We start from the raw sequence: 25,141 nt of genomic DNA on the forward strand, positions 1-25,141 counted from the left end.
GTGCGGGGATGCGGGAGATGCGCTGAGGGCAGGCATCTGGGCGGCTGGAATCCCTCCCCCTGCTCCTCAGCGAGGACCCTTCATGCTGTTAAGCTGGAGGAAGGGAGAGATGGTTTTAGGGAGGGAGAAACGCCCTTTGCGTGCTGCAGGTGGGTCGCTGCGACTTGGTGCTTTTCCCAAACACTGGTCCTTCCTGATACACCGACTGAATTGGAGGTGTTTCCTGGACCCACGGACACTGCTCAAGGAGGGTGACTGCCACCGGGACCACAGCACACCCCGAGCCAAGGAGTGACTTCAAGCCTCATGTCAGACCATGCCCAGGGCTGGCTGCCAACCAAGGTGGCTACCTGGCAGGTCTCCTTCCAAGCCAGCCCGGCACGTGCCCTCTGACAGGCAAAGCCGCGGCTTTGCCACTGGTTCCGGCTGCCTGAACAAATCGTGCCCCTTTCCCGAGAGCACGGGGTGCACAGACACCTTGTCCTGCAGGGTGTTGAGGGGGAAATGACCCCTCAACTCACCCCTGGGGAGCTCTGGGGCTCAGCATTGCTGGTCCTTGTCATCAATGGGGGACCCTCTGAAAAGGTTTGGGGCTGCCAAGCCTCTGCAAACAGGGTTTGCAAGCCAAACTGACTACTTTTAGCTATTTGCCCACTGCTTTAGCAGAAGCCCCAAGTGCTCTGAGGCAAGGATGGAGCAGCACAACATCCCTTTCCACCGCAAGTCCTGCTTTGAAAGTCTCCCTCTTGGCAGGTGAGCCCAGGAGCTGGATGCTCCGAGCCCACAATGGTCCCAGTGTGAGCACCAAAGTCCTGCAGGTCATGCAACCCCCTGTCCGGGGCTGTCAGGACTGCCAGAGTCAGCACAGCTTCACTCCAGACAAGCTCCAGCCTCTTGGAGGCCCTCAGCTCCTGCGCTCTTGGAACAGCAGAGTGGTTGCCCACATCCATGCCCAGAAGGGTTTTCCAGGCTCTCCCTGCTCCAGTACCCAGCACGTCAGAGCGCAGGCGCTGAGCCGGGCTTGCAGATGTCCCTCTCCAGCTTGGCCTGGCCCATGGGGACAGGAGTCCCACCAAGGGCACAGACCAAAGTGGCGTGGTCCTAGGAGCACCCTGCGTTTAGGGATGACCGTGGATGTGTTTGGGTGGTCTAACGCTGCAGTGATGCTGCTCTGCAGTGGGGTACACTCAAGCCTCAAAGATGTCCCACTGGGATGGCGAGCAGCCCCTTCCCAACAGCCCCCAGCCCTCCCACAGCCGCCGGCCTGGGAGAGCCAGGGTAACACCCGATCTGATCCATGGAGGGACCGAGAGCTCCCCAGGGAGAAGCAGAGATCCCTCGCGTCCCGCTGCAGCAGGGTCCCCCCTCCTGCCCTGCAGCCGTAGTGTCCCCTTGGGTCCCCACAGCCGTCCCAGCCCAGGACCTGGGGAGAGCTGATGGGACAGCTTTTCCCGTGGGATGCCACAGAGCTCGACCGCTCTCCACCAAACACCACCTCCCCAGGGCTTGGAGGGGTGTTTTGGGATGCCAGTCCCTTCCAGGGGAGCAAAGCCCCTTCCAGAGCAACCAGGCTGGCTCGGGGACAGGTTCCTTGTGGTCTGTACCACCTCCACCGTGAGGCTTCCTGGCCGGAGAGCGGGTGCAGAGCGGGAGGGCGAGTTGGCACCGGGGTGGGCGACGCAAGGGCTTACCTTGGGCAGGGTCCCACCGGGCGAGCGCCGGTGCCGCACGTCCCACGGGCGCTGGCCGCCCCGAAATTCCTTCTTCGCCTCCTCCTCCGCGCTCTTTATCTGCCGAGGCTCTCCCTGCCCTCCCAGCCTTCCCCAGCTGGCAAGGCTTTTCCACTTAAAGGAGAAAGAGAGGGAAGGGAAGAACCGAAGTGGAGGGGAGGAGGGGGAAAAAAAAATAAAATCAAAAGGAGAGGCAAGGCTGTGCCAGGGCTGGGCTGCAGCCAAGCCCTCGCTCTGCTCCTCTAGTGCATCTCAGCAGCCCCCAGCCCACCTGGGAGGGGGGTCTGGCCACCTTGGCCCCCGGTGTGGAGCAGAGCCCCCGGCCGAGGGGTGTACACGCGTGTGTGTGTGCGTGTATAAATAAAAGAGACCTCGGGAGGAGGAGAAGGGGGGAGGCTGCCTCGCCAATGAGGAGCGCAGAGTCCCTCCGACTTCCTCCCTCCACCCTCTGCGGGGACCCTTTGCAGAGCAAAACTTCGGCGATTAAAGCCCGGCAGACGAGCACGGTGAGGGGAAAAAAATTTGAAAAAAGGAGGAGAAGCCAAAGCGGCTGCAAGGAGAGGGGAGTTTTGCCGCAGGCTGCCGATGAGGGGGAGCGGCGAGGGCCCGGCTAACGGGAAACAAAAGGAGCCCGGACCAGCCCGGCTCTCTCCTCCTTAAACCGGAGGGAAGGAGCTGCTCTCTCCCTGTGTCTGCTTTCAATTCTGGCCTTTTTCCCTGTTTTCTTTTTCTTTTCTTTTTTTTTTTTTTTTTTTCCCCCTCAAGCCCCCTCCCTCCCGTTTTCTTTCTTTCTTTTTTTTTTTTTTTCTTCTTTTTTTCCCTTTCGCAGGATATGAGGGGATGTTTAGAAAATCCGCTGCCCACGCCAGCAGCTGACTCATGTTTTTATTAAAGAAGGCCTGTACTGAGCCGACTCCGCGTATTCCCCCCGGACGCCTCCCCGTGCCGCCCCTGCGCCTCCCGCCCTGCTGACCCCCGGCTGGCCACGGCCGCTTGGGGACCGCCAACGCCACCTCCCAGACCTTTTTAATTTTTTTTTATTTTTTTTTTTGGAAAAGGGAATAAAAGGTCTTGTGCGACTGGGATGCTGTGGCAGAGGGTGGGTTTGGTTGGGGACACGGGGCTGTTTGGGCTGCTGAAGGGGCACGGAGCCGGGAGAGGCAGCAGGAGGTCCCGTTTCTACCTCGGCCATGCCATCATCTCCGATGTCCTGCACCACTCCTGCCCTAGGGGGTGGCATCCATTTAATGAACCTCCTTTAAATCCTCCCCACACCTTTATGAGTCCCAATAAAGTTTCTGAGAATCTCTCAATAGGAAAAACATTATTATTTGTCCAAAAGGGGAGGTTTTTTGCAATTCGTTACAGCACTATAACAAGGTGCAAAAGCTTTTTGGATCAAAACCATCTTTTGATCCACCAGTTCTTGCCACCGTTTCCATCTTGGGGATGTGCTTTTGTCTGATCCAAACAAGAAAAACTGCAAAAATGCACTGGCTAACCTGAGAAAGGAGACTCCCCTGAAAAGATACCTTTCTATCTTTCTTTTTTTTTAACTTACCAAGAATAAAAATGCCCTTCCCATAAAGCCAACACCGCTGAAATCTGTGTTCCTGGCTTGTTTGCAAGGCGGACTCATCCCCTCCTGCCTCCAATGCCTGCACAATGGGCACGGCTAATGATTCCCTGGCTGGAGGAGCACGGGAGGTTGCCGCTTATCATCCGTTATCTCGGTGGTTTTTTTGCTCCGATGAAAAACCAAAGGGGAAGGTCTTTATTCTGTGCAGCTGCAGAGGGCGAGGAGAGCCGGGCTGCGGCACCCCGGGTTATCCGCAGGCAGTGAGGCGGCACTTTGAGCCGGGCAGGTACCGCCATGGGCAGGACAGGGGAGATGGAGGCATGGCTGAGCCCGGGAAGGAGAGGGAAACCTGGAGAGGAAGGATGCTGGAGAAACATTCTCCCCCGGGAGCTGGGGGGGCTCCTGTGCCAGGCTGCGCAGAGATGGCTGGGCATGACCCCGCTGCTCCCCTGTGCCATGCTGGATTCCCCGACTCCGGACGTGGTGGCAGCCACGTACTGGGGGACCCTGGCAGCCCCAAGCCGAGCTGATCTGTCGTGCAGAAGAGGAGCCAGCGAGCGTGAGAGCGGCTCATATGGGGGGCAGGCGGCAGAGGGGACGTGCTGCACACATGGCTCTTCCCAACACTTTTCCCAGGGGATAAAGACGTGTCTGATGGGTCCCTGTGTGGAGACATGTGGGCTGCTGGGAATAACTCAGCAGAGCTAGTTCCCGGCAGCGTGCCCCCTTCCAAGGACAGCATCACTGCTCCCAACACAACGGGAGGGGGAGAAACCCGCTGGTGTGATCCTGCTGGGCCCTTTCCATCGGGGACTGGCTCCACGTCACCAGGGCTTTCCCAAGGCCTGGACTGCCAGCATCCTTCCTGCATGTCAAACCCCGCAAACAGGCTTTGAAAGGGGGATCGACGGGGAGTCCATGGCCAGGCATCCTGGGATGAACAGGGAATGGAGAAGTTAGCATGGACCACGCTGAAGGGCAGAGCACGCTGATCCCGAGGTGGGACATATTCCTCCCTCTCCTGGGCTGGGAGCAGAGACAGCCTGGGCAAACAAACCCATCTCTCAGGACAAGTCTGCAAGGTCCAGGGTTTGTTGTTTTGGGATGCTGGGAGAGCCCTGGAGAGCCCACAGCATCCCAGCAAGCACGTGGGGGCCTGCGTTGTGCATCCCCAGGGAGCAGCCAGGGCCACACACTTTGTTTAGGAACAGCATGTCAGGGTTACAGCAGCTCCTGGGAAAGGCCAGCTCGGAGGAAGCACCGAAGCCGGAGGGACTCACTTGTGCGGGCGCGTGGGCGGGGGGGAGCAGCTCAGCTACCTCTGCCTCATCCCCGCTTCGTTGCTCACCTCTATTTTTGGCTCCTGCACCCCCATTCGTGGCACTTGCAGGACTCAGTGGTTCCCCTGGGACTGGGACAGCTGCAGTGTGGGCTGCCAGAGCTGCTCCCGGCTGAGATTTCCAGCCTCAATAAGCATCATCAAGGGCTGGCGGGGCCTTGGGGTCACGTAGTGCAGTGTCTCTGGTGGGGACAGCAGCCGCTGAGATAGGGACACTCCAGGGTATTTGAACTGTTCTGGCATCACCTGGATCCAAGCAGCTGTCCAAGCTCCTGCTCTATCTCAGGCAAAGCTTGGACCATGGGGAAAAGCCCATATCCCGCGCCTGATGTGGAGAAGAGCTACCAGAGCCAGGTGACCCAACACAATGGTGGGAATGGCCCTGCTGGAGTCAGCGACAGGTCCCATGTGCCAGCAGGTGAGAGGCAGGTAGGAAAGAAGGAGCAGATGTTGGCCTTTCCCGCTTCTTCGAAAGTTTAACGAGGGCCAGATTTGCCCTGGCTTCGGTTCCTCCGAGCCTCTATCAGCTCCAAGACAGCCCAGGAATTTCAGCATCGCTCTGATGTGGTGTGGAGCCGCAGGCCACAAGAGAGGAGCGGCGGGTGCCGGGGAGCACGGCACCACATCTGGGCAACCCATCTGGCGTGGCAGCTGCCAGCATTTGCTCCTGGTTGGATCCAGCCCGTGGACCCTGGGGAGAGCTGCACGGAGCCTTCATCCAGCCCTTTCCAGAGCTCTGCCCGGGCCTCCGGAGGAACCTCTGCCCTGTGCATGGTCCTGCTTTGCCAAGGCGGTGATGGGTGACAGCAGTGCCCAGGGAGGAAGGGGAGACAGAAAGTGCTGGGCTCCTTCCAAAGTGACCATACAGCCGAGCACGACGCGCTGGGGAGCATCCTGGGCCAGGCAGCATCCTGTGGCACCATGAACGCTGGCCACAGACACCACAGGGTGACAGGGGTGTTAGGAGATAGCACTGAGCCATACACCATATGGTGCTGTGTCCATACAGATGTTGGCCCATCCCCTATATACCCTGGGTTCGGGCACTTGGAGGAGGCACTAGCCAGCGGCGGAGGATGCTAGCCTGCTGCCTTTCCCCTTCTCGGGGCCTTTCCGCCCCTGTCCCACGCATTCTTCCTAACCCCCACGATGAGCCTCGGTATTAAATGTGCTCTGCGGAGCCCCGGGAGGCAGCGGCAGGCTCCTGGGTGAATACTAATAGCGATGCCGTCCGGTCGCCCCAGACTTTCCCACACATCTGCAGCCACTTAATGTGGGAATCGTTAACCCTCTGCTTACGCAGCGCCTGAAACACGGCGAAGGAGCGAAGCATGGGCAGGATGCTCCCTGCCAGGCCCCGGCCACCTTTGGGAGCCTGTGTCTCCCGTCACAGGCTGGGTGGGCGAGCCATGCTCGGCACCCATGGGCTGCACGGCGAGCACCCGGCTCTGTGCCGGCGCAGGGGCAATCGCATCACCAGCCCCGCGAGAACAGGGGCTCCACGGGTGCTGGAAAGCAATGAGAGATGGCAGCGTGTGTATCCATCCCCTGTGCCCTCTTGAGGATAGTCCCAAGATTTGTGGCGTTTGCATTTTCCCAGGAAAGCTGATCCAGATCCCAAAAAGCGACACTGAGCCCCGGGGTGGGGAGAGGGGGGCTGTACGGCCGTGCTGGCAGCACATCGATTTGGGCTATCCAGGTCCAGCACCCATCTCTCTGGGGACCAGCTCTGCGTTGCCCTCCTCAGCACGGGGACACAAGTGCCAGCAGAGACGTGGTTCAGGCATCGGGGAAAAGCCAAAGGGCACGTGGGAGTCTGCAGTGGGGCTGATGGAGCTGGGGCAGGGGGTTGTCCTCTGCAAGGAGGTTGCACTGGTGTCTCTGTTGCCACAAAGGAGGGGATGCTCTTGGGGCATTCGGTGGGGCAGAGGGCTATGCTTGCCCTATCCCTCTGCCCTATCCCTCTCCTGCTCTCTGGGATGCTGCTCCAAAGGTGTAGGGCAGGAATGATGCATAGGAGACAAGGAGTGCTCTCCCCTTTCCTCCTGCTGGGAGGCAGGAGAAGCTGGAGAATGGGAGGAAAGTGCTGGCTGGGTTGGGGTGTGTGTGGGGCCACGCAGCTCTGGGATGTGCTGGTCTGAGGCCAGAGGTTTTCCTTTGGGAACAGAGGGGGCTGGGGGGAGCGGGGAGGCCACGGGACCATGGGGTTGCTGGTGGGGCAGGAGGCTCTGGGAGGAAAGAGGAGCGAGGGGAGACAGCTACCCAACCCTCTGGGGACATCTCCCTGTCCTGCTGAAACCATGGCGGGGTTCAGAGCAAGCCAGGGGACAAAGCAGGGCTTGGTTTCCCAGTGTGAGGGCCTCCTCCACGGGAGGAGGAGGAGGTGGTGGGGTGGTGGTCTCTCCTGCAAACCTGCTCCATCTGTGATAGCTGCTTGCAGCCTGGCCCTGGGGACCTCCCGGCCTTCCCTTCCCCAGCCCTCCTGCTTCCAGGAGATGGCATCACTCGATCACGGATAGCAGCGCTGAGCCCCAGGGAGCGGCGGCGGGGGGGAACCCTGGTCGCTCTCCCTCTCTGCTGCATCCGCCTGGATTCCACCAGGAATCTCAGGTCTGGAGGACCAGCAGGAGTTCCCCAGGCTGGGTTTGGTGCTGGGGGTCTCTAGGGTGGATGGAGAGGGTACTGCCACCTCCTCTTGTCCAGCTGGGGACCCCTGAGGGTTCTGGCAGCTCCTGACCTGCTCACCCATGGGACCCTGGTGCGGGTGGCATCCTGGGGCACCGAGGGTCCCCAGCAGCACCCTTCAGCACCAGCCTAGTGGCCGGGCTTGGGGAGCCCATGGAGGAGAACCCATGGAGGGCTCCTTGCCTTGTTCTTCCCCAGCATAAGCTTTGCCAACCATAATCCCCACCAGCAATAAACAGGACAAAGAAAAGGAAAAGAGGGAAGTTATTGTCGGTGGATCTTTATGGCCCAATTGTCTTCCCCTGCCCCCTTTGCCCCACACCGAGGGAGCTGGTGGCGCGGCTGTCAGCAGGCACCTGGCGATGCTGCACCCCTCTGAGCCCTTCCTCTGCCATGGGGAGGATGCAGGTGTGGGGTGCTGTCCCCGGACCTCTGGACACCCTGGTCCCCAGCTGCCTGAGCCATTGACCTTGGCTCCAGGGGCTGGGAAAAGGAAAAGGGGGGACCGGGCTGCCCATCACTGCCTGCAGGAAACGGCCAGCAGCAGGAGTAACCCCAGCATCCCCCGTCCTTGAAATGTAGCCACCCCTGGGGTGGGACCCAGCAGCCACCTGCATTCCTCCGCACCTCCCACCATCCGATCGGGGGGGATTTTTCTTCTTTTCTTCTTTTTTTTTCCCCAATCCCTGAGCCAGCAACTCTTTGCTGGTGGGAGGAGGAGGAGGAGGAGAAGGAAGAGGGCCTTGGCTCTCATTTAAACAATGCCATGGCTGTGCTGAGACCTTGGGAAAAATCCAGGATAGAGGAGGTTATATGGTGCAACAATCAATCTGCGCTGTGGTGTGAGCTGAGATCGTCACCGGGTGGGACGGTCGTGATAGTCACCTTTGTCACCAAGGAGGGAGCTAGGACTGGGCGAAGAGCTGGGGATGCTGGGGAGCACATGGAGGGGAGCGGAGGGTGCTGCAAATAGAACGGTTTGGGTTGGAAGGGACTTGAAAGATCATGTAGTTCCAACCCCGCTGCCCCAGGCAGGGACACCTCCCACCAGACCAGGTTGCTCCAAGCCCCGTCCAACCTGGCCTTGAACCCCTCCAGGGATGGGGCAGCCACAGCTTCTCTGGGCAACCTGGGCCAGGGGCTCACCGCCCTCAGAGTGAAAAACTTCTTCTTAATACCGAATCTAAATCTCCCCTCAAATAGCTCACCTCTCCCGGTTCCTCTGGCCGTGCCAGGTCTCGGGAGGCAGAGCCTGGGCAATGTCAGCGCCGGGGGTGATTTCCCATTGCTGGGGTTTTACTCTGCTCCCTTCTTGCAAACCAGACCCCCTGCCTCATACCACCCCGCTTTGATCTCATCCTGGCTCCTTGGTCTCATCCACCTCCTTGCAGGGAGCGCATGTGGCACGGGGGCATCCAACGACACGTAATATTTTCACCCAGTTTCATCCAGAATTGGGGCTGGCGCAACGGGACGAGGCACCCAGGGCTGATGCAGAGTTGCCACAGGCCCAGGCTGGGGCTGCTGCCCTGTTACGGCTCCGGCACGGGGTGCTGGATTGCAGGGTGGGAAGGGCGGTAGGCTGGCCTGGCTGCAGCGGGGGGGACCGCGAGGGGGGTACGGCAAGCTCTGGCAAAGTCCACCTTGAGCAAACAGATGACAGCAGCGCTGCGGGGGCTCGGGGACGCGCCGATCCCTCCACGAACTCTGGCGAGCTCAGGATGCCATGGGGATGAAGGGCTGGCGTGGGAGTGAGCGGGGCCCCGGGGAGCACGGGGGGTGCTGTCCCCAGCCCACCGGCTAACGCTGGGGACATCTGCCACCAGCTGCAGGGGGGCAACGCACGAAATGGCCGTGCATCAAACGCGCTGAGCTCCTCAAGTCAGAGCCTTTGCCGGTTTTGTTACCATTTTCCTTTTAACCCCACGAGTCCGGGAGACAATCCCACGTTGGAAACACTTCCCAGGTTCATGTCTGCGATCAGGAAAAGCTCTACAAGTCTCCTGTTTTATCCCTTCCTCTCAATTTCATCCTAAATCTCTTTCTTCCCTGCTTTTTCTTTCTTTTTTTTTTTTTTTTTTTTTTTTTCTGTTTCTTATTGTCAAATTCCGGGCTGTTTCTGTCCCAGGAGGATGAGGACCGACCAGTCCTCGCCCTGCTCATGTTTCCAGCAGGGGAAGGGGCTGGTGAGCAGAAAAGGTCAGAGGTGGCCTTGGGGAGGTGACAAAACACCCTCTCCTGAGCTGTGCTTCGGCCTGAGATGACGGCTGTGACAATGCGGTGGCGGCCAGCGCAGCCGGAATGTGACACTGGTGGGGAGGGGGACCTTGGCAGGGAGGAGGCTCCTGGCTGCAGATGAAGGGGGTTTCTGGCCTGGATGGCACAGAGCTGGTCCTTGGTCCCTCGTCCCTCTCCGGAGTGGAGGTGTGTCTGGCATGATCACAAGTGGGTGATCTCCCACCTCCCGCCTTGTGGGCAGACGCTGCTTCATGAAGGTCCCATTTCTGCTTGGTTTTCTCTATCAGAAAACGTATGGGGATGTTTTTGCTTGTTTAAGAGAGAAAACAGACAAGAAAATCCTCTTTCCACAGGGTCGCAAGCCTCTCGGAGACATGTTGGAGCCCAGGGTCTCCCTGTTGGGTCCATGGTGGGGGCATTCCCCCTCCACACTGCTGGCTCTGTCCCTCTGTCCCGTTTTCCAGGGCCAGGCTGAGGTTTGCTATGAAGGTTGGAGTGGTTGGTTTGCCCCCGGATGGAGTGAACGCAGGGCGACCTGGAGCCTTCCCTTCCCACCAGCCCCCTTTTTCCGAATCGGGCGGAAAGCATCACCCCAGAGCAAGGATTCGGTGTCCCCCAACGTGGGGATGGGGCTGATGGCAGGCGCAGCTTGTCCCCTGCCGGTGGCCAGGCTTTAATATGAGAGCTCAGCCCAAGGCACCCTGCTCCTGGGGTAGGGATGGCTGCAGAGACTGGGGGGCTTCTGTGGGGCATCCTTGTAGGTGACACCCACGATGCCCCAGCGTCCCCAAAGCCAGCTGCTACAAAGGGACCATGGCCGGTGCCATGGGGACAGCTGTGGGGTGATGACAGCAGAGGGGACGCGGGGTCCTCGGTGCTCCCCAGGGTCACCCACCGCCTCGGTCCCCCTGCCGCCGGGGTGGGAGGTTTGAATTCGCCCCCCTCACCCGCTGGGGTTCCTGCACTTTGAAATGCAAACCTGCCTTTCAATGCAAATGCTGCGAGAGGTTGGGCCCAATAAAAGCCTGTGGGCAGGGAGGTGCCTGGCCCCGGGACACAGCTCCCCAAGGCGCCCAGGTGAGCGGCGGCGAAGGAGGGGCGGCCGCGTCCCCGCCAAACCCAACCCGGCCCGCAGCCGGCGGCACGGCGGCACAGCATGTGCGCGGGGCCAGCCGGGGAAGATGTATGTAGGTTATCTTTTGGATAAGGACACCAACATGTATCCCAGCCCCGTCCGGCATCCCAGCCTCAACCTCAACCCCCAGAATTACGTGCCGGGGCCGCCCCAGTATTCGGACTTCGCCAGCTACCACCATGTGCCGGGGATTAACAACGACCCGCACCACGGGCAACCGGCGGCCGCCTGGGGCTCGCCCTACACCCCTGCCAAGGAGGACTGGCATTCCTACGGGACCACTGCTACGCCTTCCACTGCCAGCCCGGGGCAGTTTGGATTCAGCCCCCCAGATTTTAACCCCATCCAGCCCCCGGGCTCTGGACTCCTGCCTCCACCCATCAGCAGCTCTGTCCCCCAGCTCTCCCCTAATGCCCAGAGACGCACCCCCTACGAGTGGATGAGGCGCAGCATTCCCAGCACCAGCAGCAGCGGTAAGGAAAAACCCCAGCCCTGCACCCCTGCGCCTTCCTGGGCGGAGAGGATCCCTGGGCTTGAAGTCCTGTGGGGCCGGATCCTGCTCCACGGCTCTCCCTGCATGGGGACTGCCGGGAGGGAAGGCATGCCTGGCCTGGTCCTCAAAGATCAGGGGGACCCCACTGCCGAGCTGGCAGGGGCCGAGGATGGGCAGGGGGGATGCCGTCCTTCCACGTTGCTGGCAGCTGGGGTTATAAGGCTGGAAAGTCCTTTTTCCCAGCTGGTCTCTGCCCCTGTACCCCTGCCCTCGCCTGCCGCAATGGGGCAGGATGGGCAGAGCTAGAGCCCCCTGGGACCCCGGGGCCCTGCCAGCCCCGGGGGGGTGTTGGACGGGGTGTCTCAGGGGAGCGTGCGGGGCTGCAGCTGTGAGCCGGCGCACAGCGGCGTGGGAGAGCCCGTGTATGGGGGGGTGTGCGTACGTGTGTGCTGCGTGCATGTGTCGTGTGAGTGTGCATGTGTGCAGGGAAGGCGTATCGGTGGAGGGAAGGTGCTGCGTGTGCTGTATGTAAGGTGTAATCAGGGTGTGAGGTGCTACAGGCTCTGTGTGCGTGTGCGAGGTGCCGTAAGCAGTACGCGTGTATGGGGCTTGCTGTGTAGATGGTGTCGGGGAGCGTGTACGGGAGATGCCACATGCTCAACATTTGTGTGCAAGGTGCTGTGTGGTGAGGGCGGTGAGGTACGTGGGGTGTCTGCGAGGTGCGGGGTGTGTGTGTGTGCAAGGTGCGGTGTGTGTGCACGCGTGGTGTGTGTGTGAGGTGTGTGCGGGGTGTGTGCACATGTGGTGTGTGTGTGCATGCCTGGTGTGTGTGTGAGGTGTGTGTGTGGGGGGTGTGCACGTGTGGTGTGTGTGAACACGCCTGGTGTGTGTGTGCACGCGTGGTGTGCGTGCAAAGCGCGGTGCATAGGGGACGGTGCCACATGGAGGGTGCATGTGGGTGCTCTGGGTGCAGCACGCTGCATGTGCGTGTGCATGGCGTGTAGATGCCGTGCAGCGCGGGAGCTCCTGTGTGTACCGCTCCTGGGGTGGGCACCGAGCGGCCATGCTGTCCCCAGGGCCCTGTCCCCATGGCCCCAGGGTCTCGTCCCCATGGCCCCAGGGTCTCATCCCCCTATCCCCGGTGTCCTGTCCCCGCTGAACTCCTGACCTGGGGGTGGCGGTGGTGGGGAAGCGTCTGGGTGACCCCAGCCCCCTGCCCGCCCTGGGTGGGTAGGGGGTGTCCTGCTGCCCACTTCAAAGGCAGTGGGCAGATCCCCCCTTGGGGCCAGCCCAAATTGACAAGGGCTTTGCTTTGTCATGGAGATGGTGGCCGGCTCCTTTGGCAGCGAGGTGAGGTGCGGGGCCCTTTGTCCTGTCCTACTCTCGCCCTTTCATCTTCGATTGCTGCCAGCCCAGCCTGGACCCATCCTGCCCTGGACCCGTCCTCCCCGCAGCGGGACCCTCCGCCCGCCGGGCTTGCCCTGACCCGCCACCCCTCTCTCGGGATGGCCGTGAGCTCTGCAGAGCACTGCTGGGGCCCAACTCACTGCAGGAGTGGTCTGGGCATCTCTTTGGGACAAGTTTGCTTTTGGTGGCTCCGCATCCCCGGCATCAGGGTCAGGGCTCCCTCTTTGCAAAGCTGGCTTTGCAGTTTTAGGCTTGTTCCTGGCTCCCCCCATGGGTCTGGCCAAGACCCTCGTAAAAGGGGCTCGTGCAGAGGTGCTGGGTGTCTTCCAGCATGGAAAATAGCTCCTTGAGTTTTCTGGATCCACATGGTGTGGATGGGGATGGGGCTGTCCCAGCGGGACCAGTGGCTGCGGTGGAGCAGGCAGAACATCCCAATAAATGGAAAAAAACAGCCTCGGTCCGGAAGGAGGAGGGGAGAGGCAGGCTGGTATTTCCTGGCCCATTTTAAGCACTGAATATACCTATTTAGGAAAAATGTCTCCCCCCATACCCAGTGATGGACACCCACTGGCGTGCTAGGGCTAAGGGCTTCCCTCTGTCCCGGGGTGGAAGCCGGGGTTGGGGGGGGAGATCCTGCAGCCCACCCTGGAGCTGGCACCCCAACATTTCTGCAGGTTTTGTAGGTCTCGGTTTCTTCTGAGGAGAGAGGTGGGAGGGAAAATTAACGAGGGGAAAAAGACATCAGCACAGCTCTCCTCCGGATCAAGGGCATGGCTTTACACCCAGCAGTGGGGCCGAGATAAAACAGGGGCTTGAAAGTGCCTCTGATTGAGTTAGACCGACAATTGAGTTGATTGAATTCTGGAAAAATATCATTAGCCGCTCGGTTTGTATCTCTTAGATTAAATACATACAAAGGGAGAAATAAATCAGCCTCGTTCCCCTTGCACGCGCAGGGGGAGCTGCCCCAGCCCAGCCCCAGCGCGGCGGGGATGGGTGCTGGGCTGAAAGCCCCTTTCTTGTAGCGCTTCCCCAGGCCGGGTGACCGGAGAGGTCCCTTTTTAAGGCACTTGCAGATGAAGGACCTGTCCTTGTGTCTCTGCCGGGTCCAAACCCAGTGCTGCTGGTGCCAAGCGGCTGCGGGATTCGGCCACTGTGGGACCATGTGCTGGGAGACGGTGGGATGCAGCCCGTGTTTTCCAGGGCTGCCCTTTAAATAATAATAATAAAAAAGAGCCTTTCTCCATTAAGCTTGAAAGACAGCAGGGCAGACGTGGGTTTAGCACAGATAAGGATGAAATTCTGAGATGAATCGTTTTATTGAAATCAATAAACTGGACTTTAATCAGTCCAGATTGATTAACTACCCACCACACCGCAGTGGGAATAGGAAATGAATACGTGCACTTTTTTGCTATAAATATAAACAGTTTCATTGCTAATGCTATAAATCATAATACTTCAGAGGGTTGTAAATTGAGGTTCCCTCTCTGTCTTGCCTTGTATAAACAGCTCTTGGCCGCAGTTTGAAAGCTTTTGGGAAAGAGCTGCGCGGTGGTAAGAGAAAATGTTACGCAGAGAATAGGATTGTGTTGGGGGCTTCTGCAAATGTGATCCAGAGCCGGAAAAAAAATCAACGGGAAATCTCCCAATGGCCCGCTGCAGAGTTAGGCTGCACAGGGGGATGATTTTATATACCTGTTGCTAAATACGTGTGTGCTTCACCTGGCTAAGCCAAGATAACCCTGCATTGGAAGGGATTGCCTCGGCAGCGGGCCGGTCGCTGGAAATCGGGAGTTAAAGGGAACCAAGCTGGAAGATGTCCCCAGGCCTCATTTCTCTCTCCGATGTCACCTCTTTTTCTGCTCTTAAAATCTTCACGAGCAGCGTGTCAGAGCCTCATGCTTCCTCCTTATTCACAATTATTTGCAAACTTCCCTGTGAATTGCACCCCGGCTCTATAAAAAGCTCAGGAAGGCGGCTGGAAATGGGGGCTGGCTGGACTTTGAAATTCACCCTCTGCTCGTTAGTTATGCAAATCCTCAGATACTGCCTCGGGTCTGGCTTTTAGGTCACTAATCGAGCCGGGGGCCGCAGTCCTAAATATTGCAAGTGAAAGTGCAATTGGGGCGTCACTCGGGGAGGGGAATGCGCTCCGGGCTTCGTGTGGTGTCAGTGCCCGTGGCGCCTGGATGGGTTTTGGGGTGATGGAGAGCAGATAGTGATGCTCCGAGCATGGGCAAGCGGTGATTTGCCGGCTGTGCAGTTTTCCAGCTCAGTTTTCACTATTTCCAGCTCAATTTTCACTATTTCCAGCTCAGTTTCCCAGCTCTATTTGCTCAGGCCTAGTGAGATCCGTGAAAGCTGGAGGAAAGAGTAAAAACCCCGTTAATGAGACAAAGACACGTTTTCCATGGACAGGCGGGTTCATGCTGTGCATGGAATGTTTTGGGGTGATGGTGGTGGCTGGAGGAGGGTGCGTTTCCCCGGTCAGTCCCCTCTTTAGGAGGCGGTCGCTCCCCATGAGACCCTTTGGTCCCCCGGGTCAGTCGGTGCGTGCGTGCATCAGGCCCCCTTGTTCTTTTCCCCTTGAATTATTAACCCACAACCTGCTCCTGGCCCCACCTGGGATTTGTTGACCGCTTAGCCTGCTGGCCAAGGTACAGGCCTTCCAAACTTTCCTAGAATTGACTTTCCTTGAACAAAAAGGGCTTCCCGGGAGCACCGGCGGTACCTACGTGATGGGCTTGGCTGGCTAATACCCTGGGATTAGCAGAGGGACACTTTAAACCTCTGGCCAATGGCAGATGTTTCCTACAGGGAACCCTTCAAGGACGCCCACTCCAGCGCTGTTAGCTTTGCGATCACCCGGATAAGGGGCCGGATCCTTCCCCTGCGCTGCCCCACAGTAAGGATGGGCCGAGCCCTATGGGGCTGTGAAGGGGAAGAGGAGTCCCGGTGCCCAACTGGCACTGCCACCACCATGCTGTCCTCCTCCTCCTGCCACAGCTGGGCCGAATCCAGCCCGGATAGGTTGGATCCGGGCTCAGTGCCGTGGGGCTGGCGTGAAGGCGATGCCCTGAAACGAGCCGTTTCCAGCCCGCGTGTGCTGGCCAAGCCGTGTGCCAGGATGGGGAGGGACTCTTTATCAGGGAATGTAATGATAGGACACAGGGTAACGGCTTCAAACTGGAAGAGGGTAGATTTAGATTGGATATCAGGAAGAAATTCTTTACTGTGAGGGTGGTGAGGCGCTGGAACAGGTTGCCCAGGGAAGCTGTGGCTGCCCCATCCCTGGAGGTGTTCAAGGCCAGGCTGGATGAGGCTTTGAGCAGCCTGGGCTGGTGGGAGGTGTCCCTGCCCAGGGCAGGGGGGTGGAACTGGGTGATCTTTAAGGTCCCTTCCAACGCAAACCATTCTGTGATTCTGTTTGTGCAGGGCTCAGTCCAAGCTGGCAAGACGGGGCTGGGGCAGCTGTAACAAGGTGGCACCAGCCTCTCCCCTCCTGTGCCACGACGGTGGCCACGAGATGCTTCTCTTTAGGTGGATCCCAAGTGAAAAACCCAAAGGGGTGATTCAGGTCATGCAGGCACGAAAGGCAAACAAAGCATCCCTGCCCCGAACAGCCTGAACCGTTCTGTGATTCTGTGTGATTCTGTGCCACCCCAGCACTCCTCGCCCTCCCGTGCTGGTGCGGTCTTTGACCCGGCGCAGGACCCCGGCTTGGTGGTGCTCGACTTGGGAGCAGCTGAAGGAATCCGCCAGTTGCCAAAATAAAGGGTTGAATCGCTGCAGGGCTGGGAAATGCTTGCCCCCAACGCCCAGCCTCAGGCTGCTGTCCCCGGGGTTGAAGCATCTCCTGTCGTGTCCGACAACACGGGGTTGTGATCGGAAGTTGATGGGTCGCTGCAACCGCCGGCAACCTGCTCCTCATCCCCGCGGGATTTGCACCTCCTGGGAGGAAGACGAGGTTTGCAGGAGGGGTGCTGTCGCCCATGGGTGTGGGTGCAGATCTGACCCTGTCTCGCTGTGCTGGCAGCGTGGAGCCCAGCCGGGGCCAGCCTGTGCTCCTGCGCACCGGTCTGTGCTCTCCGGATCCGGCTCTTCCCAGGGTGTTTCTGCCCATTCCCGGCAGCCGGGCTGCCCTGCGTGGCTGTGCCATGCACCGAGCCCCGTTTCTGCTCCCTGGCTCTGCCAGCCCCGTAACCCCCAGGCAAGAAACCCCCAGCCGTACTCATACTTAAAGCTTTTTTGGAAACACAGAGCCGGATCCTCTGTGTGCAGGAGACTCGAAAGCCACCAAGGACAAGTGGTGTGGTTTTGTAAGTGAAACATTTCCAGTGCACGACGTACCAAGCCGGATCAGGTTTTATTGCTGGTGGGGCGACCACAGGAGCGTTGCCGTTTGCTCTGACGTCTTTGGCACCAGGAAGAAACCCCCAGGTTGGGTCTGGTCGGGCGAACAGCCATGCAAGGAGTTACCCTGGGGTCAGGAGGGTTGCTGGGGTCCTCAGAGGGGCCCACAGTGCCCACCCTCAGAGTCCTGCCTTCAGCCCAGCAGCTCTGAAATGCCCATTTCTCCGACCCAGAGTGGAGCTCGGGGGAGCCTTGGCAGGTCCATTGGGTGGGGATTCATCCAGCATCCCCTCCCTCCGCAGTTCAGAGGCATTAAATATGTACCGGGTGGGGCTGATTCCTCTCACCCAGTTTTTGACACCCGGCAGTTGCCTAAATCCAACGCCCTTTGGCAGAGGAATGATCTCAGGCAGGGATCTCGGGATCCTCGGGAAGGATTGCCCTCCGGAGGGGTTCGTTTCTTGCTGGCGGAGATGAAGCAAGCCACATGGCTCCGGTCCTTCGCCCCACGCCGGTCGTCCCATCCATCACTCCTCTGCTTCCCGCGGCAGAGGAAAAAAAGCTGACGATATTGAAGCATGCACGGGAAGGGGAAGGCTTGTGAAAACCCTGACCCGCTGGTTCCCAGCACTCGAGGAGGGTGGGGGGCTCGGGTTTACCCCCCCCTTCCCAGCCACAGAGGAGTTTGTGTGCTTTGGGGCGGCTGCTGGAGCTGGAGGGGAAAGGCGGGGAGCAAGCGAGTGCGGGGCAGGGGGGGCAGAGGGGGGGTGCTCGGGTGGGGCTCAGCCCCTGCCGCTGTCGGTGCAGACTTTGGGGTTCCCATTTCCAGTAGGTTTAGGGCCAGTGAAATGAGCTGGGCTGTCTGTCCCGAGCGCCAGCGTCACCGCTGCGCAGCGTGGCTGCCGTCGCCTCTGCTCGGCAGAGGGAGCATGGACCCCTCCACACGGCGGCAGCTGGAGCACATCTGGCTGCCAGATGAGGGTGACTCCAGCCAGCCTGGAGGCTCCTGAGCATTCGGAGCTGACCCCAGCCACCTCCCAGGCGTGGGGTCTCTGCCATGGGGCATTGCTCTGCTGGTCGCCCCCCTCTCTGCCGTGGGAGAGGGATTGCCCCCCATGGAGCTGCAGAAGGACCAGGGGTTACGCTGCCTGCGGAGTCCCATGAGTGATCAGAGCCCACAGCACTGACCCTGGGACTCCACTATGGTTTGAAACTGCTTCTGTGCCTCAGTTTCTCCACCCCTAGCATTGCCTAAGCTATGCTGGGGGTGGGGGGAAGTTTTCCTTGATGCTTTCCCAGGGGAGGAATGGCAAATCCTGATAGAAAACCAATTCTTCTGGGATGAGAGGATTTTATCCTCTTTGCAAGGAGATGCTGCTCATTCAGAACAAAGCAACTTTATCATGGAGACAAAGCACTCACCTGGGGGGGAGAGCCTTGCACCCCGTCTTGCTGCACTTTGACTCCAGTGCAGACAAGTCCTTTCCCTGGCGCTCAGTGGTGATGGGACATTCACATCTGATGTTTTTCAGCAGTATGATATTGTAGTGCCATCAGATAGCGTGGAAACGCACCCAGTGCAGGCAGCCGAGGACCGTACAGATGGAGCCAGGGCACGGCCAGAGCATCGCCAGGAAGGTGATGCCGCGCAGGGCTGCCCCGGGAGCACGTTGCCCAGGCTTTCCATGGCAGTGACGCGAGGAGCCGCCGAGCAGCTGTGGGGCCGGCCAGCCCGGCAGCAACGCCGCTGTCCCCCAGGCCAGTGCCTCCCGTGCAAAGCGGGGCACAAGGCGCCCGTGTCCCCGCGCCTGGGGGACCTCTGCGGTGGCTCTCATCTCGGCGGCTGGGGGCTGCCGTACCCCCGCTGCCCTGATCAGAGCCCTGAGGCTGCGTGGCAGCTTCCCGTGGAGCCAGGGGTTTGCAGCTGCTGCAATTTGGAGCCGCTTTGACCTGTGAAACGCAGACCTTTAGGAAACCCTGCAGGTTTGTGCTCCTCGCTGCTGGCAGCCACGCTACTGCCGCCACAGATGGGAGGGCTGCGTCCCACGGATGGGGATGCTGCGTTCGGAGCTGGCCTCATCCCCTCTTAGCTGTGCTGGGCACATCCGGGCTGGCTACGTTGTTCTGTAGGACTGGAGAAAAGACAAGCTCCAAAAAAACCATGCCAGCTCTTGCTCTTTCACTACTTTCCGCCTCCTCCCAGGGTGCCACTGCCACCCTGCAGATTCTTTCTGCCCTGGTTTGAAACAGCTTCTTCCCAGCTGTTCTTAGAGCTGCTCGAAAAGACCCTCAAAATACCCCGTATTACCTATCTGTCAGGGTGTTTGGGGCACGGGTCCTTATTGAAAGCCATCCTTTGGGCAGGCCAGGGCTGGAGAGGGTGAATTACCTCCTCCCTGGCAGCCTCTGCTATGGCCATGAGGGTGCAGAGCCAAGGATCTGGTTTGATTTTCCCTTCCCCTGCCAGGTCCAGGGCAGGAGCTCCAGCATCCCCATCCCAGGGCAGAGCTGCCGTGGGGATCAGATCCGGGCTGGGGGTCGGGACCCTGTCCTCCCGCATGTGTGCGAGTGCGTGTGCATGTACACTCAGGAGTGCGTCCTTTGGGGTTTGCACAGCACATTAAAGCTATTCCCTTATCTAATCATGGCTCAGGTGAGTGCTATTAGGGTTATACATTAACAGTGGTAACGATACCCTCTCCCCACGCAGCCATTGGCCCTGCCTTGATCCCAAAGCCGAAACCATTCCCACTGGCCCCGTGAATGGCTCCATTTGGCTGCCCCAGCGGTTCCTTTGCCTGGTCTTTTGGGGACAAGCAGAAGGGATTTTAAATGCATAGCAGGGCTGGAAGGGGCTAGGAGGCATCACCAGCACTCCCTTTTTACCCCATGCATCCCGTCGGTGCTCCCTCCTGCTGCAGCAGCAGCAGCTCCGGGCTATCCCGGCCGTGGGACAGCCCGATCCGCCTCTGATGGGCTTCGCTGGAAATGCGGGAGCAGATCCATCCCTCTGCTCAGCCGTGCGCTCCGCTGCAGAGGCAGGGTTTCCCCACAGGTACAAGGCCTTCCCATAAGGAGCTGGTCTGGCTTATCCCAAATTTCCTCTTTCCTTTCACAGAGCCATAAAAAGTCTCCAGGAGAGAGTTAAGTGTAACCCAGCATTCATATTCAAGGGAGTTGAATTATTCATCGTCAATAGTATTTCTTGCAAACCCTTTTCTTTTCCTTGTGAATCACCCACAACACGTCCCCGAATTCGGCAGACATCGCCGAAACCAGCAATTAGTCGAGATGAATAACTTCCCAGCTCTGGCTGGGTCGTGAGCCCTCTGCTTTGCGTCTTTGCTACCTCATACTGGGCAGCGAGAGACTGGTGCCCAGCTCGCACGGCGACGGCTCGCCCAGCACGGCCAGGAATCCGCCGGGCTCGAGGCAAAGCAAAAGCTTTATCAGGGATGAACGGTGAAGAGGGAATAACAAAGAACAAGCTGTGATGGATCTATTTACAGCTGCAGCAGGAAATAATAATTCCTGCTGAATTTCATGGCATACGTGGTAGTCACAAACCGCCTTATTTCTTTATTCTTCAATTTATTTTTTTTACTTTATCTGTCAATTCCTTTGCTCTCTAGCTGTTTTTTTCTCCAAGCAGTGGTATTCAAATAGCAATATTGCAACTAAGGTAATTTTTAAGTCATTATCGCTTCAGAAAGGTTTTTGCTTTCAAATGAAAAAAAAAAAAAGTAAATTTCTATGAGAAAGAAATAAACTTGTAGGAGTCCCTGAGCCTGGAGCAGACAGAGGGATCCTGGTTTCTCACGGAGCTGTAAAACCCCACATAAATCTCCGCCGGCGCCTCCGGTTTACTCTGTAACTCCTTGGGAATCGCTGTGTTCGCAAGTTCGGCACAGGTGCCTCCTGGGCCGGGATGCAGAAGACCTTTCTCATGCGGACAGACCCTTCCCCTGCGGGGCGGTGAGAGGAGGCAGCGACCCATGGGAAGCGGGGGGGTCCCGTGGGAGAGCGGGGGGACAGCATGGGGTCCCACGTGGGACGGGTGCCCCCGGCATCGCTCCAGCCCCACACTGTGCCGCGGTCAGTTTTGCGTCGAGCCACCACGATATGTGCCCAAGAGGAGACAAACAGCTGGCCATGCTGCTGTGTTTCAGCAGACACCTCTGCACACATCTTGCTCAATCAAATTACCTTTTTTCACCCTGTTTTTTACCTGCAGAGTCGCCCTGTGTGGCCAGGGGCAGGTTTGCTCTCGGCGGTGGTGAGGAACGCGTTCGCTTCCAAACGGCCCCGGGATGACCTGGGCTCCCCGCTCTCCGAAGTGGTGGCTGAATTTGTCACATCCCTCAAATATGAGTCAGTGGCTAAAGCCCAGCCTTGGTGCTGGGAGATTTGGTTCCTACACATGGCTGTACTCCCACCCTCCTCCCTTTGGTGCTGCCTGGGGACCACGCTGGGACCCTCGGCCATCCCAGCCAGCCCCTGGCATCATCCCGCTCACCAGCTGAGCCTGTGCCAGCACCTGCTTCCAGGAGCAACGGCAGGAGGACACCGAGAGTGACATAGTCAGGGAAATTGGGGGCTAACATGAATTGTAGGGCTGCGCTGCTTTTGTGCTCGGGAACGTTGAGGTCAAGTCTCAGCAGGAGGAGACACCTCCCGTGCCCACCCCAGCTCCCACGTGTGCCCAGGGGTGCACACACGCTCGTGCGCTTCCACACGCGGTTTGCTCGGAGGCCGATGGCAAGAGTTGAACTTTTGCCGGCTTTTGCTTATTTAGTAAAAAAACAGCTGCCTTTTGGTATCCCGTGGGATGCTGTGTGGGGAATGACCCCGGGGAGCCCCTCTCCCACTCGCAATGTACCACGACTGGGGGTTGTCCTGCCTCTGATGCTCTTTTACATTTATCTGTCAGCATCAGAGGTGGCTTAAAAAAGCCCCCATCTCCTTGCAATGGGGAAGCAGGGGAAAGACACCCTTAAAAAGAAAATTGAGTTGGTTGAGAAACAGATTTGCAGCCCTGGGGGTTGGGGTTTTGCTGTGTGGAGATTCTCTGATGTCTGATTAGGGTTGAGTCCACCGTGGAGTCTCTGAAGCACAGTTTTGCTCTGTGCCATCCAAACTCCGGCTTCCACTAGGATGGTCAGAATTTAATAATATTGCTAGGATGTCCAGACGTAAATCAGATTTGGCCGAAACTGATGGATATGCCAAGGACACGTTAGGGGGAACAGATGAACAGGACGGCAGGCACACAAAGACCCCCTTTCCTGGGGGAAGGAGGATGCAAGCGAGGTTAGGAGGGTTGCTGGGTCACTGGAAATCTCTCCCTGCTCATCCGCAGCAGTGATGGGCAGTATCTCGTCCAGGCTGTTACACGCAGGGCAGCCCTGGGGAAATCCATGGAGCTGCTCTGCGCTTGCTCCTGGCCATTCCCATGGAAGCACCGCTCTCAGCAGCAGAAACGCTGGAGAAGATGGGCGAACGTGTCTGCTAGGCAAACAAATGGCCGGGTTCCCAGTCGGAAGGACAGTGGCTGCTCAGCTGAAAGCGCATCTCCATCCTTCCCGACGGCCTGGGAGAGGATTTTGTTATTTCGGGTGGAGAAGCAAATACTCACAGCTGTGTTTATTCCCTGCCCGTGGGCTCTTCTGCAGAGGAAAGCACCAGGGACTTGTCAGCAAAGTTGGCCTTGGCCTTGGCCTTGGCACCCTTCCTCCAAGTGCCACCCGCGCCCGCCACGGCTCCCGGCCCGGGCAGAGTTGAAGCCGTCTTCTCTTGCTCTGCAGGTTGCCCTGCATGTAGTGATTTAACGCAGGAGCTAACGGAGAAGGCGGCCGGGCTATTTTTGACTGTATTTTTCTGCTAGAAAGTGGCAGGTTCTGCCTCCTGCACAAAGGAGAGGTGGGCTTCCATGGCACCAAGCTCTGTTGGTATTTCAGGGGCCCCAAGGAGAGATTCAGGCTGGCTTCTGTCAAACGCAGCTGGCCCGCAGCTCCGGTCCCTGGGAGTGCTTGTGTGCCTTGTGGGCTTTCTTCAGTGCGTCTTTAAAGACTGCACCAGAAGAATCAGCTGCTGCCCTCCACCTGAGCTCGGTACTGGGAGGAGGAAAATAACCCTCTTGGTGTCAGAGAAATGCTGACATCCCTGGGTTTTCCCTCTTTACTCTGTCCTGATCTGTGTGCCTTCGAGTGATGGCACCTTGGGTTTGGGCTTCCTGGCAAAGAGCTGGGCTTCCCTCAGCCCTCCCAGGCTGTATTTTTGCAGGTAGCTTGTCCTCAGCCCACCGCAGGGCTTGCAGCTCTGCTCCCCTTGGGGATGGTGTGTGATGGCACGTGGCATTTATAGTCCATCTTCTCGGGATGCCCCTGAATCCCTCCTCCTCTTTCCACCAAGCAATTTCACCAATGCCTAGGTGCTTTCCAACCTGGAAGAACACCCTGGTGCTACCCAGGGTGAGCATTAAATCCAGTACGACCCTCACAACTCTCTTTTCCACTGATCCCCAGGGCATTGCCATGTTTATCCTGAGCTCTCCACGGGTGTCTGTAGCTCCCCCATGTCCTCAGTGATGCTCCTACCCTTCCCTTCTGTCCCCTCTTGTCTCACGACTGCTCTGCTCTCTCTGCCAGGCAAGACCAGGACGAAAGACAAGTACCGGGTGGTGTACACGGACCACCAGCGCCTGGAGCTGGAGAAGGAGTTTCACTACAGCCGCTACATCACCATCCGCCGCAAGGCCGAGCTGGCCGCTGCCCTCGGGCTCACCGAACGGCAGGTCAGTGCCACAGTGTCCCAGGAAAACCCATGTCCTGGGTGGAGATGGGACTGAGGAGTAGAAGGGCTGCAGCCCAAGCAGGCAGTGGTGGTCCCACCTTGCTCCGCATCTCTGCCTTCCCTTCCAAACTCCAGGATGCCCCAGGGGGACCCCAAGTGTCGTCATCCTTGGCTGCATCTGTCCGCACCTCTGCATTGCCATCTTTGTCTTTCTGCAGGTGAAAATCTGGTTTCAAAATCGGAGGGCGAAGGAGAGGAAGGTGAACAAAAAGAAGATGCAGCAGCAAAGCCAGCCCACCAGCACCACCACGCCGACCCCGCCGGCCATCGGCACGCCGGGACCCATCGGAGGCCTCTGCAGCAGCAGTGCCCCAAACCTCGTCTCCTCGTCTCCACTGACTGTCAAGGAGGAATTCATGCCTTAACCCCCTTCACCAGCTACAGACACCAAGAGATAAGCACTATGTAGCAGAGCCCAGCCGGTCCGTGTGCTCTGAAGAGTGACAGCCCCTTCCCAAAGACACGATGGTCCCCGGCTGAACCAACAGGGTGGCCAGCGAGCTGGGCGAGGTGGCACCTGGACCCTCCCAAGGGGCTGGTGGGCTGTCTCCTAGATAAAAACCATAGGTTAGGTAGTATTGCTCTCCTGTAGGAAACATGCACCGGTCTGGTCTCTGGTGTTTGTAGCCCAAAGTAAGGTCCTAATGTCAGCAGAAGGACGGGGAGGGTGGGGGTGGTGGACGATGGCTTTCCTACGGCGCTTCAGGTGGAGCTGGTAGGATGCTTCCTTTGGTCCTTCTGGCACTCCAGCTGCCCGGTGTTTTTGGGGCAGTTTGAACAAGACTGAACTAGAAAAAAGACTTGGCTGGACTCAGGGCAAAACAAAATTCCACTGAGCTGGTCTCCTGGATCTGCCGCGCCGGGAAGGGGGGTGCCAAAGGCAGAGTGATTTGGACTGTGGGAGCCAGGCAGGACCCTTGGCTGGGACCCTGGTGATGGTGGCGAGCCGGAGCACGCCCTTGGCAAGAGTCCCTGCATGTCCCCACCCATGTCCCCCAGCCACCCCGGCAGTGCCGGCTCCTGTGTGCCCAGGTCTGCCCCTGCAGCCACAAAGAGCCACGCAGAGACATGTCCAGCAGCTCCCATGCCCCACGCTGTGCCATGGCAAGGCAGCACGACAGCCATCCTCCACCTGGAGCTGAGGGAGAGGCGAGGCGAGGCGAGGCGAGGCGAGGCAAGGCGAGGAGAGGAGAGGAGAGGAGAGGAGAGGAGAGGAGAGGAGAGGAGAGGAGAGGAGAGGAGAGGAGAGGAGAGGAGAGGAGAGGAGAGGAGAGGAGAGGAGAGGAGAGGAGAGGAGAGGAGAGGAGAGGAGAGGAGAGGAGACGGG

General features: G+C 58.8%; 2 protein-coding genes across 2 annotated transcripts in view; one reads left to right on the forward strand and one right to left on the reverse strand.

The window, feature by feature from the left end:
• PDGFRB (platelet derived growth factor receptor beta) overlaps positions 1-2,369 on the reverse strand; it is a 34,166-nt gene extending 31,797 nt beyond the window's left edge. The window contains exons 1-2 of the mRNA XM_063348897.1: positions 2,002-2,369; positions 1,692-1,844 (exon numbers count right to left, since the gene is read on the reverse strand). The gene's annotated coding sequence lies outside the window, so the exon portion shown is untranslated. The remainder of the gene's footprint in view (positions 1-1,691; positions 1,845-2,001) is intronic.
• Positions 2,370-10,752: 8,383 nt separating this feature from the next.
• On the forward strand, positions 10,753-24,179 carry CDX1 (caudal type homeobox 1). The gene is made up of 3 exons (XM_063349288.1): positions 10,753-11,179; positions 23,610-23,755; positions 23,973-24,179. The coding sequence occupies exons 1-3, from the start codon at positions 10,753-10,755 to the stop codon at positions 24,177-24,179; spliced, it is 780 nt and encodes a 259-aa protein (XP_063205358.1).
• The last annotated feature ends 962 nt before the right edge of the window (positions 24,180-25,141 follow it).

This window comes from Chroicocephalus ridibundus, chromosome 11 (genome assembly GCF_963924245.1).
Source record: "Chroicocephalus ridibundus chromosome 11, bChrRid1.1, whole genome shotgun sequence".
In the NCBI taxonomy this organism is placed as follows: Eukaryota; Metazoa; Chordata; class Aves; order Charadriiformes; family Laridae; genus Chroicocephalus; species Chroicocephalus ridibundus.

Bases quoted from the DNA above. Each gene is read 5' to 3' on its own strand.
- CDX1 (XM_063349288.1), top strand. From the start codon at position 10,753: ATGTATGTAGGTTATCTTTTGGATAAGGACACCAACATGTATCCCAGC. The intron at 11,180-23,609 runs GTAAGGAAAAAC...TCTCTCTGCCAG, and splicing joins TCCCAGCACCAGCAGCAGCG to GCAAGACCAGGACGAAAGAC. The intron at 23,756-23,972 runs GTCAGTGCCACA...GTCTTTCTGCAG, and splicing joins TCGGGCTCACCGAACGGCAG to GTGAAAATCTGGTTTCAAAA.